Here is a 19,063-nt window from a genome sequence, read left to right on the forward strand (position 1 = left end):
TCAGATGTTAAAATCACCTATTCTAAGTACTAAGTATTCTAAGTATTATGGCGTTAGCGAAGAATTTATTTTTTCAGTTGCAGACAATGTGTTCCGATCTATACTTTCCCCATTTTACAGAGACGCTATACAAATGACCACTGTCTAATTAGAACATATATGTGCTTACTCTTAATTGAGCTTTCTAAAGCTCTAATAGAATCGTACCGGGTAAAAACTTGTAATATACGCTTTATGCTTGCTTTTGATCTGGAATATTTTCCCAATAAGCTGCACTAAGTTTCTTTTGTCATTTTCGGATATCCTCTACTAGATTATGGCTTTTGATATACCGCAGAATTACTCTAGTCCGATAAAAGGAGAAGACTTTAGTTCGTTCGAGCCAAACTTTTAATATATATTAATTTTACGAAGTAAAACAAGCAAACGTGCAAATGTTTAATACTTATGATGGCACAAGGAAATTACATCAATGGGTGAATACGGGAAATAGCATGATAAAGTCTAAACGTAACAATACAGTATACATAGATAACTGGTGTACCTACAGAAAACGAGTTGTCTGGGCTTGCAAGTGGTTGCCTGTGAAGTCCTGCCGCATATTTTTAAACTATGTTATATTTTATATACTATAATTTATAATGGTTATCAAGAGGGCTTTCAAACGACTAAAACAATTCGATATCTTCCAGACACATTTTGTTTTATTTATATATGTTTATATTTAAAAATATGAAGCGCTAAGTCACAGAATAAATAACAATTGTTTTATTATTCTGTGGCTAAGTTAAAGACCCTTTTACCCTAGAAAGAAAGACCCTAGAAAGATTAGAAAAGCACTATGTATATTTTACATAAAAAAAAAGCCACAAGCGCCTCATAATTAACCAAAAAAAGGATAAATTGTTTTAATCCGCTGTACAGCTATAAAAATGTTAAATTTATTAAAAAATGGTTTAAAAATTTAACAGTGGCTGTAAAACTATATGTCTACGTGCCCATCACCCTAAGACTTCTTTTTCTTTGTGTTACTAACCTACAATGTTGACAGTTATATTTTAGTCAAGGACTTTTAAAAACATTTTTGTTATGAAATAATTTTTTCGTTTAAACATGGTCGTTGGTGCATTTCCAGCTGCAAAACTAGGAGCACTATTGTTAAAACAGATAAGTAAACCGATAGCGAATGCTCTTAAAACTCAAGCGAAAAGTTCACCCGTATTTAGGAAGTATGTTTGCATGCCTCCAGCCCAATGTAAGTTTACCGTTTAATACAAAAACAAATATAAGTATATATATAATTACATTTTATACAATTTTTTTGTATATAGGTCGTTTACTGACCAACTAGAAGTTTATCTACCAGACTGGTTTACTGGTATTCTTTCCTGATTGAACTTTTCCTTTTTCCAGTTGTCATCTTTCTCTCTCCTTCAAAGTTATATTTGTTTTTTCCAGACTTTTCGTCATTATCCTATTTTTTCTTCCTATAAGTTGCAATTACTTAGTATATTTTTTTAACTTGAATTCAGTCTATTTTTGAGACATCCTCTCTGTTATAATCTTTTTGAGTCAATAATCATTGTTTTGAATATTTTATTCAGTCTTTATTACTTCCTCATTGATCTTGATAGATGATCCATTATTTATCTATTTTTTAACAAAATTTTTTTACAATAATAGTTATAATAAGATTATCTCAAAAGCATATTCTTCCAATTTCTTTTTCCAGTCTCTGGCCCTGTAAGATCTAAAGATATTATATTTGTCAAATTTTTAAAAGTAATTTACTTAATATTTTAATTTAGGCAAAGTTATTAATTTAGCCTCTTTGTTAAATACTAAATATTTACATAAGTGCTGTTTAAGTAATTTAAGGTTATCCATATTCATTCTTAGAGTGTGTATTTTCAGTATCTATGCCCATTTAATCAGGCTATATTTCACTGAGGCAAGTCAGTGCAGTATAATAGGATCTCCATACACAAGTCCAATATTGAAATAATTCCAAAATAGTGCATTATTCATCAAAAAAAAGCAACAATATCTGATGAACATGAAGTATTTGTGAAATCATTAAAATCCAGTGGCAATACAATTATTTTTTAAGTAGTTGTATGTGATGAACTATATTCTACTATAAATACTAATTCATTCTGGCCCATAGGTATTATTTTTTATTTATTTAACTGTAGAATATCTTATGGACATTTTTTTAATAATCTTGGTGGAAGTTTTGCTAATAACTTGTAAATGTAATTGGTAGATGCAGCAACAATGATTTTTAGCCACATAGAAGCACTGCCTATTTTGCTGATCTTCCAGAATGGCCTATTGAAGGCTTTTGTATAGACAAATTTGCACAGATTTTTCAAAGGCATTTTACAGTTCAGTAGTACCTTACTTTTAGTATGGAATTTGATAATGAATTGGTGTCTTGGATTCAAAGTTTTCTTTAAGATATCTACTGCTATAATAATAAGTTAAATTTATTGGAGCTTCATATGGAGCAAGTGCTTCATCTAATAATTTTGGCCTTGCCTTAGTAAAGCTTTCTTGATTTCACTCTCATTCTTGTCATTAACTAATGTATTTATCACTATTTCTTCTATTATATAATTAGGTGCTTCTAGATAAGCACTTTAATGTTTTCTGGTTTGCAAGCTGGATTATACTTTGCAGTTGTGATTTATCTACTTGTTGTAGATGGATATCTCTCTTTTTGAAGACAATTGAATAAGGTCTGATAACAATTCTCTTGGCTCTTGCAATAACTTCAAATTTTATGAGATAAATAGAGCAAGAAGACTTCCCATCAAACAGACAAACTATTAAACTTTTAGTATGGAACCTGGATTTGCCTTCAATTAATAATTGATCTGCTGTTGAGATCCCATTAGTTATCACCAATTTGTATTGTGTTTAATTTTGTCTTCTAGACTTCTGCATTTCTTTGAATTTTTTTCTTTGATTATTTTAGAAACTTCTATGACTTTTTTGTAGAAACTTCCACAAATGTTTTGTAGAAACTTCTTGTAAGTAATTTTTGATCAGTTTTTTTAGAAAATTTTTTATTTTCTCAAGGTTGCTTTCATCTGCTGACTGGAATTTGAATATTTCAGTGTGTTCTCCATTGGCGATTTGGACTTCCTTCAATTGTTCTTGAAGAACCCCTTTGGAACCTTTGGAATATTCATATCCTTTGAATTCCTATCCTGTGAAGAAGTTCCACTAACAGTTTTCCTAACTGTTAGTGCAACTTCTTCACAGCAAGATCTTTAAGCAACATTGAGGACTAAATACACAATTTTTTGTTTAAAGTCTTAAATTGTTTGTAGTGCACTAACTGATCACTCGCAAATATTTTACAGTCCTGAATTATACCTTAAAGGTCCAAACGCTTTATTATTAAAGATTCAGACACTGTTTATTTTTAATTTACAAATTATTTAAAAACGTTTTGATCAAGCTTGCAGTTCATATTGCCGCAGCACAGTTGTCAGGTACTGCAATACATTTTCTGTGAGTTTTAATGGATTTTCATATGTTGAACTATAAACAAATATGTCAATTTGTGAGATTTGAGTGTTGAATTAAATGTACAGTATAAACATTTTTGATTCAATGTGCACATATAAACTATTTTGATGTTTTTTGTTGCAGTTTATAACTGGTGTGAGGTAAAAACGAAAATGTGGATCTTGAACTTAGGAAAACCTGTAAATATTCCTGTACTTAATGAAGCTATGGCTATTGAGCTAGGTGCTAATTTATTAGGCGAGGGAATTATTTTTTTGATAGCTGCTGGTTTGCTTATCATGGAATATAACAGGTAAATCTATATTTGGATGTTTGTGTTAACTTCTTTGTTTAAATTTTGTTTTGAGTTTAAATATTTTTTATATTACTAAATTTTTTGTATTTAATAATTTGTTTTTATTTAAATATGCAGATTTTTATTCATCATTTTTCTGTTAGACTGAGCCTCTTGAAGTCATGTGCATGTTCTATTGTTTATCATTAATTTTTTACCTCATACTTAATGTCCCATACCTAATTCTTTATATGTATATATATATATATATATATATATATATATATATATATATAACATATAAAAATATGTATTGCGAGACTTGCATACATACACAGGTCAGATAGGAAGACATTTTGAATATGAATAACTGAACATAGAGTTGATTTTGACAACTCAAAAACCAGTTCCATATATGCCATCCACTTAAAAAAAAATCATTAATTCAATCCTAACTTTGAAATTGTATATACTCGTTAATAAAAAAAATTAACTTACTCAATAGTGTGATAATTAACTGTCATAGTATACAGATTGTTAGCACACATTTTATTTATTTAGTGTATGGCAGAGATGGACAATATCGTTATAAATGATTAGAAAGTACTATAAAAACAAATATATAAAAACTTCTTCTTCTTCTTCTTCAAGTGCCATCTCTGCGGCAGAGGTCGGCAATCATCATAGCTATTCGGACTTTTGAGACGGCTGCTCTGAAAAGTTCATTTGATGTACATCCGTACCACTCTCTCAGGTTGCGCAGCCATGAAATTCTACGCCTCCCTATGCTTCTCTTTCCTTGGATCTTTCCCTGTATAATCAGTTGGAGCAAGGTGTATTTCTCTCCACGTGTAATATGTCCGAGATATTCTAATTTTCTTGTTTTTATTGTATTTAAAAACAAATAACATTAAAACATATATATTACAATAATATAGCTGTATAGACAGAAACGAGTGTTATTTATAATTCTAGTTTTTTGTGCAGATCATTAATCCACTTTACTGCAGCATCTGTGGCATGGAAGAAGTCAACCATGCTACCAGAGTATGCCATCAGGGGACATTTCATCACAATGTGCTTAACAGTTTGGTGAGGTTCTCCACAGTCGCATGACAGTGTCTAGCCCAGTCCCCATTTGAATAGTGACTCACGGCACAACCAATGGGATAATCTAATACAGTTTAGATCTTCCACAGGTTAATCCCATAACTATAACTGGTAAATAATGGGATGGGGCTACTTTCCCAACATCCCTTCCATTTTAATTGGGCTATAATATCTTCCTCGTGCAGTTGGCTTGCCATAAGCATTGGTGCTTATGGCAAGCCAACTGCACGCAGCCAGATTTAGATTTACACCGCATCAGTGCAATATCTGAGACAACTATATGCATCATTAGTGGAGGGTTTGCAATTATGTCTCTGGACTCAGAATATATGAAAGTATGACACAAAACAGAGAGCCATGGAGTTGGAATACTTTTTATACATCCACTGATAATCCGTAGGGTTTGATTAATTTTGGTGTCAATCTTCGTCATTACATGGCTGCTGTTCAGCCACACTGGAGTGCAGTGCCTGAAAGTGGTGGCATTTGCTCTCCAGGACGTTCCGCATGTAGTTCCGCGATTTGTGGATGATGTTGTTTTGAGTGTTTATTTTGGTGGTAGTGTCTTTGAAGACAGCGTTCTATCCATTGTAATGCTTAGGCATTTCTGGTATGGGTTAAAACCTAGTGGGTTGTTTATTAAAATATACTTGAGGCTCGTTATTTGCTTGCTTGTTATTCAGATGAAAGCAGACAACCTCCGTTTGATTCGTATTTGGAATAAGCCTCTAGTCACTGAAGTATTTACCTAGAACTACCAAATCTTCTGTCAGTATGTTTCTGGAGCCTTCTGTTGTGTTATGGCGACTAGTGCTAAGTCATTATCATGTGCATTTTTCTTTGCTATCGTTGGAGGGATATATATATATATATATATATATATATATATATATATATATATATATATATATATATATATATACAGACTGATGAGGATTGAAGCAAGCCCTGATCCTTGAGGGTGCCCTATTTTACAATTGTTAACCCTGCTCCTAATACCAATATTTATTATTTGGAAATATCTATTGCACAGCATATTGTTTAGTAGGGTTGCAACACATATACATGGTATAGTATTAAAAAATTTTGAAGATAGGTCCTTCTATCTGTATGATGTTTTAAGCATCAGTTAGATCAATGTAAGCTACCTTAGTTTTTAAATCGTGTTGAAAACCAGCTCCTATATGTGTAATACAACTGAATACTTCATCTGTGCAGCTGTGATGGAGGCGAAAACCAGCCTGTTATATTAATACACTCTCCATAATTGCTGAGCTGAGTCGGTTCATGAGTAACGTTCCAAGTGTGTAACATTCCAGTTTGTAGCTTTCCATCACGTTTTTGAGTTTATTGGGTTAGCGCACAAAAATAGTTAGTTTAAAATTATCATTTTTCTTGGGAAACCGATTTTCAGTGAAACATGTTAAGTTGACTATATTCTATGGAAATTAAATACAATGTTATATTTTGTATTTTATTATTAAAATTTTTTGTATAATTTTTTTATAGATCCTCAAACAAAGAAGCTGCCAAAGAGGAAGCAAAGAAACAAGAAATGCAAGATTTACAAAATACTATAAGAGAATTGTTTATACAAACAGAGGAACAAGGGGCACAGCTAAGAGAATTGACGAGGCAATTAGGAAATCTAGGTATTTATTTTATTCAGTAAAATATCGTATGCGTATAAGTATGCGTCATGAAATGGTTTTTGGTAATATAAATTGAAGTGCTAATTATTATTAAACGATCGGGTCTTACATTAGTTTACTTACACATTACAATTTATTCTGAAAACTTAATGTTGTTAGAAACCAAGTTAAGTAAAAAAGAAGTTCAATTAGTAAAGTAACGCGGTATATAGTGTAGTTTTTTATTTAGAGAAGAGTGTTACATCGACCATAGGTTATTAGCGATTACATAAGACCGTTACTTGATGGAAGTTCGTTTTGTCAAGCAATAAAACACTGAAAACTTTTTGTTTTCAGCACTCTCACAAATTTTTATTATAAATAATTATCACTACAGCTGTTTCGGCATAGTGCCTTTCTCATGTGAGCTATTTTTTTATGTTTCCAATACTTTATAGTCTTTTACTGAATAAGTTGAGGAGGGAAGAACTGTTTGTCTCAAGTTGGTTATTCAGAATCATGTCTGTATTTTTTAATATATTAATTTCCATAGATTCTAATAATGATAGCTTAAGGCCTTTATTTTGAATGTGAAGAGTTTGAAATTGGATATTAAAAGAATGATTATGATCTAGAAGTTGAAGTGCGTAAGTAAAATCTGTTTTTCTATTATTGAAAGCCCTTTTGTGTTCTGCTATCCGTTTTTTAAAGGTTCTACCCATTTGACCGGTCATGTTTCTACTTCACTTTGTCCAATAATGGAAAATAACACTGGCTATTGGTAGTTTCTGTTCCTATTTCCTCTTTCGCTGCTACTACAATGTCTTCCTTTATTCTGGTCCATTATGAGTCTATATCTGTCTGGCATTCTTCATTTACATTTTGATTCATTAGCCTTTTGGTGATGTTTTCCGAGTACCGTTCTGCAATTGTCGCATCTGTCAGCTTTTGCACATTCCATTTTTTTTGTATCCATTTTATTTTCTTTAGTAGTATTTGAAATTCTAGCCCTCAATTTTGAGATCACTAGGCAATGATCTGAGTCTATGTTTGTGCCTCTATAACTTCTGAAGTTTATTACGTCTGTTCCATGCCTTGAATCTATTAAGATGTGATCAATCTGACTCGTTGTTCTTCCATCAGGAGAGGTCCAGGTTACCTTGTGTATGTTCTTGTGTTCAAAATAGGTGTTGGCGACTCTCATATTGAGTGTTGCTGCTAAGTTTATTAGTCGCAATCCATTATCGCTACTGATGTTGTGTAGGCTATGCTTTCCTATCGTGGGCATGAAAACTCGCTCTCGTCCTATTCTTGCATTCATGTCACCTAATAAAATCTTAATGTCATTTCTGGGACATCTCCTGTAGGCTTGCTCTAGGTCTTTGACGAACTGTTCTTTTATTTCCTCTGGTTTGTCATCAGTTGGGGTATGTGTATTGTTCAAACTGTAATTAAAAGAATTTTCCTTTTAAGCGCAAACAGCACATTATTTGACTGTAGGCTTTAAAGTCAAAAATAAGGCCTTTTGTTCTTTGGTTTACAATAAATTCCACCCCATCTATGTGTTGGTTTTCATTGCAGCTGTAATATATGGAATGGTTTCTCTTTTCAAGGGTGCCAGTTCCCGTCCACCGCATTTCCTTCAGTGCTAAAAGACTACTTTGTATGTGTTAACTTTTTGACGATGAAAGCAAGAATGAAACAAAAGAAGAAAATAAAGATTAAAGAAAGATGCTTACCCGACGAACTAGAACTGTAGAAAATTACCAGACAAAGATAAGAGAAGAAAAGAGAATATACAAAAGAAAAAAACGAAACCACCTAAATGAGGAACTTAAATATGTAGAAAACTTCAACAGAGAGAAAGAATTCAAAGCATTCTATAAGAAAGTTTACATCAACAGAAAGGAATTCAAGGCAACCACAAGACAATGCAGAAGTCAGAATGGCGACCTATTAACAACAAGGAAAGATGTATTGAATATATGGGTGGGATACTTTAACCAGGCACTTAATATAGAGGAAGAAGAAGAAAACCTGGAAAACGAAAGATATGAGGTAAGGGGAACAGACGAGAGTGAAGAGGAATCACCAATGATTCTTGAACTTGAAGATGCAGTTAAAAAACTAGCCAGAAACAAATCACCCGGAATATGTAATCTCCCAGCTGAACTATATAAAGAAGGTGGCCATGATACCATAATGGCATTACAGCAGCTTATAAAAGAAATATGGACACAGAAATCACTCCTCAATGATTGGAATATTGGAATACTTTGCACCATACACAAAAAAGGAGATATCTTTGAATGCTCTAACCACAGAGGAATTACGCATCGTATAAAATATTTTCCACAGTACCATGTCATCGTATGGCACCATATGCAGAACGGGTAGTAGGAAAATACCAAGCTGGTTTCAGAGGTGGTAAATCGACAATTCATCAGATTGCAACCTTGAAACAAATTTTAGAAAAAACACTGGAATTTGGCATTGATACTCATCACATATTTATAGACTACAAAGCAGCCTACGACTCTGTGAATAGAAGAGAAATGTTCAAAGCAATGAAAGAGCTAGGAATACCAAATCAGTTGGTAAATTTAACAAAAATCTTCTTCTTCTACTTCTTGGAGATCTTTTTAATTCTTCGATCTGTTTAATTCTGAAACTGCCTCTGGTTAATTTCCTGGGAGGTAGATTGTCAACTATCCCTCCATCTTTTAGGTGGTCTTCCGGGAGGTCTTGAACCGGGCGGGTTGTTTTCTAGGGCAATTTTTGGGAGTCTATTCTCATCCGTTCGTCTTACATGATTGTACCACATCCTCTTACGCTGCCTTCCCCATCCCTTCCCCTTAACAAAAATAACTCTTAAAAAAGTTGAATGTAGAGTACGAATTCAGGGGGAACTCTCTGAACCTTTTAAAACAAATAACGGGCTGCGCCAGGGAGACCCTGTATACTGTTCAATCTGGCTCTGGAAAAAGTAATACTTATGTCATAAATCACAACCACATACTGTTCAATCTGGCTCTGGAAAAAGTAATACTTATGTCATAAATCACAACCACTGGTTCAATATAGAATAAATCGGTACAAATCCTGGCCTATGCTGATGATATCAATATTGTTGGGAGAATGGAAAACGCTGTACGAGAGGCGTTGTAGCATTAAAAGAATCAGCTACAAAATTGGGTTTAATAATAGACACTAACAAAACGAAGTATATGTTTAAAAATAATTTATCTAAGTTATTACTATTTAGATTATTGGCCTTAAGTATTATTTTGCCCAGACGGCAACCCTGTAAGCTCTTCTTCTTCTTCTTCTTCTTCATGTTCCGCTCCTATCGGAGATTGGAAATCATTCTGGCAATTATAATTTTGTTGGTTACGCGCCTGAATAGTTCAATTGAACTGCATCCAAACCATTCACGGAGATTGCGTAGCCACGAGATTTTACGTCTACCTACACTTCTTCTGCCTTTGATTTTACCCTGCATTATATTCCTTAGTAGTTCGTATTTTTCACCTCTCATGATGTGCCTTAAGTATTCCAATTTCTTGATTTTTATGGAATTTAAAACTTCGCATTGTTTCCCTAGTTGTTCGAGAACTTGTTCGTTTGTTTTGCGATCCATCCTTGATATTTTCAAAATACGTCGGTAACACCACATTTAGAATGCTTCTAGGTTTTTAACGTTGGATTTTTTAAGTGTCCAAGCTTTAACCCCATACAAAAGGGTAGAGAAAATATAACATCGAAGCATTCTTATTCGGAGCGATATATTGATATCGCGATTACAAAAAAGTTTTCTCATTCTATTAAAAGTTGACCGTGCAATTTCAATGCGGCATCTTATTTCCTTTGTCTGATCAGTATCTTCTGTGATCCATGCTCCAAGGTATTTGTACGAAGATATTTGTTCAATTTCTGTATTATCTAGTACTAGCTTAACTTTGATGTTTTGTGCTTTTGTAAATATCATGAACTTGGTTTTCTTCAAATTTATTTTTAGTCCATAATCCTTGCAATATATATTTACTTGTTCAGCAAGGTGTTGCAGTTCTTCTAGTGTTCCTGCCAGAAGGACGGTGTCGTCAGCATATCTTATGTTATTAAGTGGCTCACCATTTATTATAAGGCCCTCACTGACTTCGGCAAGCGCTAATTCTGAGATGGCTTCACTGTATAAATTAAATAACAAGGGTGATAAAATACACCCTTGGCGGACCCCACGGCGAATCTGAATATCCTTGGTTAGTTCGTTTTCAACTTTCGCTTTTGCTGTTTGGTTGCAATAGAGGTTACATATGATTCTAATGTCTCTACTGTCTATGTTTTTATTTAATAAAATTTCCTTAAGCCTATTATGCTGCACTCTGTCAAATGCCTTCTCAAAATCAATTATCAATCAAAACAGGCATATACTTCCTGATTTATATCTAAGCATCTCTGCGAAAGAACACTTACTGCAAACAGTGCTTCTCGTGTTCCCAGTCCTTTCCTAAATCCCATTTGTGTATTACTTATGCCTTCATCTAATTTCTTATGTATTCTATTGTGAATTACTTTTAAAAACAATTTCAAGACATGACTCATTAAGGCTATGGTGCGATGTTCATTGCACTCCTTTGCATTGGCTTTTTTGGGTAGCAGTACGAATGTTGATTGGAACCATTTTTTAGGTATTACACCTGTTCTATATATGGTATTGAATAGATGCAAAAGAAAATCAATAGATTCAGTATTCACAATTATGAGTAATTCGATAGGAACTTCATCAGTCCCGGGAGATTTACCACCTTTAGCTTGTTTCATTGCATATTAAATTTCTTCTCGTATAATGGCAGGCCCAGTATCATCCTTAAATTCTTTTTGTCCTTCTGTTCTCTCTTTGTCTTCAAAAAGTTGTGCTATATATTGTGTCCATCTCTGCATTTTTTTGTTTATATCTGTTATAAGTGCACCACTTTCATCTCCTAGTTGCCTAGTTTGAAGTGTTTTTCTCATTCCTGTTAATTCTCTAATTCTTTTATGCATGTTAAAAAAGTCATATTTTTTCTCAATTTCTTCTAGTTCTTGGCACTGCTCATGTAACATTCTCTCCTTAGCTTCTTTTATTCTCTTTTTAATTAATCGATCAGTTTCATTATATTTAATTGGATTTTTTGTTTTGAATGATTTTCTTTCATTCATTAATAGTAGTATTTCTTCAGTCATCCAGTGTTTATCTTTTTTTTTCTTTGGTTTTAAGTTTTCATTTGCTGTTTTAATTATTACTACTTTTATATTTTCCCATTTCTGATTAATGTTATAACAACTCTTATTCAGTTCTTGGGCATTACGTAGATTTTCAGTAAGAGTTTTTACAGTTTGTTCCTTTGTTTGTGGTTCCCTTAATCTCTTAATATCAATTCTACTTTGTGTGGGTTTTTTAACCAGTTTCAATTTGGTTCGTAATGTGACTACTATGGGGTTATGCTCTGAACCGATGCCTGCTTCAGGGTAAGTTTTGGCAGACAGTATAGAATTACGAAATCTTTGTCTAATGCTGTAAGCTGTATGTATGAGAAAAGCCTAGTTGAATTTTTATATAGTCCAGTTGTCAGAGAGTTGACCCCTAAAAATCATACGAACAAGCTAAATTTTGGCAAGAATATTAATTTTGGGACCCCAAAAAAGATGCAAAAAAGTTTACCACTCTTAAACCGCCCAAAAACCTTTCCCCCTAAAACGCCTCGCAGGGGGGTAAAACACAAAAAAAAATCGATTTACCAAGAATCTGTACTTTGTAAAAAAAATATTTCATATAAAAAATGTAGCTGAGATAATTTTAAACAAAAATGTTTATAAGCACTTTTTATGTAGAATGAGCCGTTCTCTTAGAAACAACGCTTGAAGCAACCTACGAAAATGAACTGCGAAGCGTTTTAAAAGGAAGTTATAGAATATGTTATTCTTTAATAAAAAAGAAATACTAATTTAATAAATATTTCTTTAAAAATTTATAAACCAGTAGGTATGACGTCTAAGATCACAGCCACTTAAAGCTAAGCTAAGCTTTAGATGGCTGTGATAATATATAGTATACGTCCAATGACATATAACGTCATTGTCAAATCTGTCTGTACGAAAAACACAGAGATATGTAAGAGAGATATTAATATTGTTCTGAAGCTATTTTCTTGTGGCATTTTAAATTAATTTATATTTAAATGGGAATAAGCCACATTAAAGGTTAAAATACGTTTATTGACGTTTCAATTTCCACTTCGGAAATCGTTCTCAAAATACAAACATTAGTAAATTAAACAAATTTTGTTTTTTGTTACTTAGTGAAAATTCTTCTAACAATTTAATTTTATCGGACTCATCTATATTGACAATTCAGACATACCTTATACATTTTAAAGTAGACGACTTTAAAATGATATTGCCAATATTGTTGAGTTGCGTTCCTGGGACGACTTTACTTATAAGATAGTTCATTCGATTACATGAAATCAACTTTAACTTGAGAATATCCGTCAGATATTCTCAAGTTAAAGTTGATTTCATGTAATAAATTCAATCGATCGAATAGAACAAAACAACTTAGAACGAGATCCTACAACATATGCAAGGAATAATACGAGGAAAATAACAATACCATACATAAAAGGATTATCGGAAAAGCTTAAAAGGATAGGAAATAAATTCAACATTTCAACAGCATTCAAAACAACAAACACGTTGAGATCTATCTTGTCCAAAACCAAACCTAACAATGAACAAGAAAGGACAAAGAATTGCATTTATAAAATATCTTGTGAATGCGATCGGTTTTATTTAGGTGAAACATCAAGACCAATAAATGTTAGAATAAGTGAACATCAATCCTATATTAAAAATAGAGAATTTGATAGATCTCAAATCTGTAAACACGCATGGGATAATGAACATAGGGTTCAATGGAATGATTCAAATATAGTCCTAAAAGAAACGGATGGTAAAAAGAGAAAAATCAAAGAAGCGGCTCTAATTATGCTAAATGAGACCAATTGTGTCGCGAATTCCTCGGCAGAATGTAGTAGGATCTGGTTACCCATATTGAAAGAGGAAGTTATTAAAAGGAAAATACCAGTATTGGTAAGTCAGTAACATATGGAGAATACATCATTTATGTTTTTTAAATAACAAACATATAAAATCGGAATTTGGTGTTTATTGAAGGTAAACTAAATGCACGATCAAATACTTACCATGTCGGGATAGTATTATGAGGTTTTTTTCCTGGTTTTTCCCTCATAATTTACTATGGAATCACTAACAGGAGCATTTTACTGTCATCATGGCATGTATTTGTCTTTTTAAAGACGAATTACATGTTATGATCTTTTCTGACGGATATTCTTAAGTTAAAGTTGATTTCATGTAATCGAATGAACTATCTTATAAGTAAAGTCGTCCCAGGAACGCAACTCAACAATATTGGCAATATCATTTTAAAGTCGTCTACTTTAAAATGTATAAGGTATGTCTGAATTGTCAATATAGATGAGTCAGATAAAATTAAATTATTAGAAGAATTTTTCACTAAGTAACAAAAAACAAAATTTGTTTAATTTACTAATGTTTGTATTTTGAGAACGATTTCCGAAGTGGAAATTGAAACGTCAATAAACGTATTTTAACCTTTAATGTGGCTTATTCCCATTTAAATATAAATTAAGAGAGATATGTATTACATATCTTTGGAAAAACATGGCGGCTGATGAAGAATCTGTTTCGTATTTTAAGTTGCATAACTATTAGTGTAAAATTTCTAGGCAAAAAGTATTGGACAACAACGAGAAATTGACATTCCATATAAAATGTATACATATTTTTCATATTGTTTTATTTAAACATTTAAATATGCTCACGTGTTGTAGCATTGTATGTATTTTAGTTTTAAAATTATAATTGGAAACAACTCCTTCGCCAACCAATTTTAATTTAAGTCCTTGTGGTGCGCTCCCACCAATATTTATGATTTCAAAATTTAAAGTATATGGAAAATATACTATCATGATTATACTAAAAAAATAAAGCATCTTAGTGACCCATCAACAAAAATCAAGATGCATTTTAAAGGTATAGAGTGTAGCTTTCATTTTCAGTTTTTGTATTTTGCCGCGATCAAACTTAGTTTTTATAAAAGTGTGAAATAAATAAACGTGGCGCGATTTTTACCGTGGTTTAAGAGTTTTTGAGATCAATAAAATTCATCACTTTTATTGACCAGTCGTAGTAAAATTTCCATTTTTAGAGGTTAGTTTTTAAAACCTATGACGTGAAATTTCAATTTTGAGTCGTGGCAATAATTCTGAGGCATTTAAAATATGAATAAAAAACGCAGAATTTAATGTTTTACATTTCAAACGATCGCACGTCACGGGAAATGCCTCTAAGAAAACGGTTTTGGATGTAGTTTATAGCAGAAGTTTGGTTCTTTTGAAAAACGTACTAGTTTTATTGAAAATAAAGTTTTGAACGTTTTAGATTGTTTGTTATGTGAAAGTTTAAATCCAGTGCTTTTTAAGCATATTTTAAATGCGTTACATTTGTTGCCCAAACTAAAAACTAAAATTTTATGCTATAGGTTATAAAGGTTAGGCTCTAGTTATCGCAACTTTATAGTGGCCAGTCAATAAAAGGGATATATTGTATTGATCTCATGAAAATCATAAAAAATGGCAAAAATCGCGCCCCGTTTATTTATTTAACACCCTTATAAAATCTACGTTTACTTGCGACAAAATACAAAAATTGCATACGAAATCTAAACTCTTTACCTATAAAACGCATCTTAATTTTTGTCGATAGGACACTTGGATCAAAAGATATTGAATTTTCACCGTTGAGCTGTTACAAATTTTATTGAACATTGATTTCGCGCACGTAAAAGACATTCAAAATCAATGGTCGCTTTAAGTGTTGTTTCTGAGAGAACGGTTCATTCTATACAAAAAGTGATAATAAACATTTTTGTTTAAAATTAACTCGGCTACATTTTTTATTTGAAACATTTTTTTCTACCGCGTACAGATTCTTGGTAAATCGATTTTTGAAGTTATACTTCTATACGCGCGCTCCACGTTGGAAATTTGTATGGGAGTGAATCTGTGAAACCATTACATATGTAAGGTAATGAGTAAGAGAGAGACAGAAGATATATTTTCTCTCTCTTCCTCTCTCGAATATAAAAATGTTCCTTTTGTATATATAATTTAATATTGTACATATTATATAAAGATATATATACATATAATATTATACATATAATAAAATAGTTATTAATATTATTATTTATGTGATATGTTTTGTATTATTTATTAAATGTTCATAATTATATTATTCTTTTGTATTTCAAAATAATAATCTCAATAAATCACTGTATGATCCAGAACTGTCAATTTTGAAATACATTTGTGGTATGTCCTCGGTAGTGTAGTAGTCAGTATCCGCGCCCGTCACGCGGGAGACCGGGGTTCGATTCCCAGTCGGGGAGGACTTTTTTATTAATGTTATTACATTATTGTCATTTTTAAATACTTATGGATATTGCATTTTAATTTGTATTGTATTATTATATATGGAATTATGTTGCACTGTATTGTAGTGTATTTTTTTATGTATATTATTGTCATTTTTAAATACCTATGAATATTGCAGTTTAATTTGTATTGTATTATTATATTAATAACAAAATAAACAATGAATTTTACTGCTTATGTGTAAAAAAATTTTGCATTCAACTCCTTTCATATATATATGAAAATAAAAATATACATTTTTATCAAAATATTAATTCAATCCTTCATTGTTAGTAAGTTGTTATTAATTCTGTTTCTCTTTCTGCTATGTCTTACCTATAAAATTACATATGTAATGATTGTGCAGATTATCATCATCATTGGTGCTACAGCCCTATAAAAGAGCCTCGACCTTCCCAAGTCTATTACGCCAGTCAGTTCTATCCATTGCCAACTGTTGCCAGTTTGCTGCGCCTATTTGTCTACCATCCTCATCTACACCATCCCTCCATCTGAGTTTTGGTCTACCCCTATTTCTACTTCCCACAGGTTGTGACATAAGGATTCTTCTAGGAGGGTTGTTCTGCTGTGATCTTGCCAGATGTCCTGCCCATCTTAGTCTTCCTATTTTTATAAAGGATACTACGTCTTTACCACCAAATATATGTTTATATCTGTGATATATCTCGTAGTTGTACCTCCTTCTCCAAACACCATTTTCACAGATGCCACCAAATATTCTTCTCAGGATCCTTCGTTCAAATATAAGCAGGAGATTTTCATCTGCCTTGGAAATGGTCCATGTCTCCGACCCATATGTCAACACTGGTTGTATAAGGGTTTTGTATATGGTTATTTTTGTTTTTTGGCTTAAGTTTCTGCTTCTCATATGTCTACTCAGTCCAAAATAGCATTTGTTTGCTAGGATTATTCTTCGCTTGATTTCTTCCGTCATGACGTTCTCCTTGGTGATCAAGGAGCCTAAGTATGTGAATTTGTCCACCACTTCAAAGGTAGAATTATCAACCGTGAATTGGTGGCCGATGTTTCTGGCTCTATTGTTGGGTGTTGATGCCCTTATCTTAGTTTAATTTTCATTTACTTGCAGGCCCATATTTTTTGCGGCGTTTGACAAGGTGGTATACATTTCTTCTAGCTTGCGTGTTGTGCGTGCAACTAGATCAACATCATCTGCATATGCCAAAATTTGGGATGATTTATTAAAAATGTTTCCTCTGCTGTCTATTTGGGCATCCCTGACCGCCTTTTCCAAAGCTATGTTGAAAAGGAGACACGCCAGCGCATCTCCCTGTCGCAGCCCAACATGCGTTTCAAATGCCTGTGATTGTTCGCCCTGTATTTGGACTTTGCAAACAACTTTACGCATTGTAGCCTTAACCAATCTTATCAGTTTATCGGGGATGTGGAATTCATCCATGGCTTCATACAATTTGTTATTGTGCAGATTAACTCCCAAATAAATTTGTAACGGCGAATGCGTGTATAGAAGTGTAACTTCCACCGGCAGTCCCACTGGACTGCCACACCCGTTTTTTTTTGGGTTTTTACCCCTATGCGAGGGCGGTTTTAGGGGGAAGCCTAGGGGTAAAAATGGTAAACTTTTTTGCTTCTTTTTTGGGATCTCAAAATTAATATTCTCGGCAAAATTCAGCTTGTTCGTATGATTTTTAGAGGTTTAGTGGCATGTTCGTCTCTGACGACTGGAGTATAAGGGCAGTAAGAGACTATGAGTACAATAAAAAACTTGTGAACGATACGTCTTGCAATATATTTTTTCATCCATTGATCAATATTTACCACTACGATTTAACAGCGACAAATTTATTAATTCAACAATTTATACACGCCCTTTTCGGAATTTTGCGGAACACGCCATTTTGTTCTTCTTATATAAGGACATCGGTTAGAACCTTAGTCCGTTGTTTAGGATTTTTGCGCAAGTTATTGAGAGACATTGCTAGGTTTATTAATCTAATGTCTTTAGCATTGGATATTTCATGGGGACGGTGGGTGCCTATGATTAGTAGAATTTCTTTCGATTTTTTTATGTTGATCACCATAAATACATTTGCTTTTAAATTTTGTACCAAATTTTGATACTTTCTCTTTTTGATACTTTGATCTCTGTTACCACTTGTTTAGTGAAATATTGATATTTTGAAATAACATTTATTTTACATTTTATATTTTGCGCGTACATTTTTTAATCAATAAAATTTGTTTTAGATACAAAATTAACTAGTCAGAAACTACAAAATATAGACAGTAAGAAGCCAATTAGCGGCCCATCAGGAACAGGAGCCCCCTTGATTTTAAATTCTACTAGTTATAAAGAACAGTTTTCAACTAAAAATAGTTACCATAAAAATAAAAGTTTTACACAACCATCATATAATTTAGAAAAAACGCCTTTTAACAAGGAACAATCTAGAAGTATTATTTTAAAGGCAGTAAACGACGTTGAAGATCAGTTTTGGAATTATCCACTTGTACATGAGGAGGAAGAAAGTTTTTTGTTTTTAAGCTTGTACCATATACAAAAGTTATTGAGGTTGCAGCCTTAATTCGCTTAGTGTGATTAGTTAAGATCTGAAAAGTTGTTAATAATTATAAGTGAAAAATGGAGATAAAGTAACAATTGTTAAAAATGTTTTCTTTTGTTTTTATTATATATTAGTGAAAATATATGAGAGGCTAAAACCAAAGCTTCTTCTTTTTTTATATTATTTTTTTCTCAGTTGTATACAGGCTGATCAACTTTTTTGGCAAAGTGGATCTCTGTTATTGTAAGAGATACATAAAAAAATATGTTTACAAAAATATGAGGTATTATAATTATTTTTTAATAATAATTTTAAATTTAAATTTAAAATCCGCTTAACTTTCTCATGATACGAATACAAATAGGCCAGGGAAATAAGCAAAAA

General features: G+C 32.4%; 1 protein-coding gene across 1 annotated transcript; it reads left to right on the forward strand.

Annotated features, from left to right (window-relative positions):
- The first annotated feature begins 1,025 nt into the window (after positions 1–1,025).
- Positions 1,026–18,788, forward strand: LOC140440620 (optic atrophy 3 protein homolog). Its single transcript, XM_072530983.1, has 4 exons — positions 1,026–1,255; positions 3,664–3,832; positions 6,434–6,576; positions 18,363–18,788. The coding sequence occupies exons 1-4, from the start codon at positions 1,114–1,116 to the stop codon at positions 18,698–18,700; spliced, it is 792 nt and encodes a 263-aa protein (XP_072387084.1). The 5' UTR covers positions 1,026–1,113; the 3' UTR covers positions 18,701–18,788.
- The last annotated feature ends 275 nt before the right edge of the window (positions 18,789–19,063 follow it).

The sequence above is a fragment of the Diabrotica undecimpunctata genome, chromosome 5 (genome assembly GCF_040954645.1).
Source record: "Diabrotica undecimpunctata isolate CICGRU chromosome 5, icDiaUnde3, whole genome shotgun sequence".
NCBI lineage: Eukaryota > Metazoa > Arthropoda > Insecta > Coleoptera > Chrysomelidae > Diabrotica > Diabrotica undecimpunctata.

What these genes read in the sequence shown, in the direction of transcription:
- LOC140440620 (XM_072530983.1), top strand. Translation starts at nt 1,114, where the DNA reads ATGGTCGTTGGTGCATTTCCAGCTGCAAAACTAGGAGCACTATTGTTA. An exon ending in CTTATCATGGAATATAACAG is followed by an intron (nt 3,833 to 6,433) that starts GTAAATCTATAT and finishes ATTTTTTTATAG; the next exon opens with ATCCTCAAACAAAGAAGCTG. An exon ending in GAGGCAATTAGGAAATCTAG is followed by an intron (nt 6,577 to 18,362) that starts GTATTTATTTTA and finishes AATTTGTTTTAG; the next exon opens with ATACAAAATTAACTAGTCAG.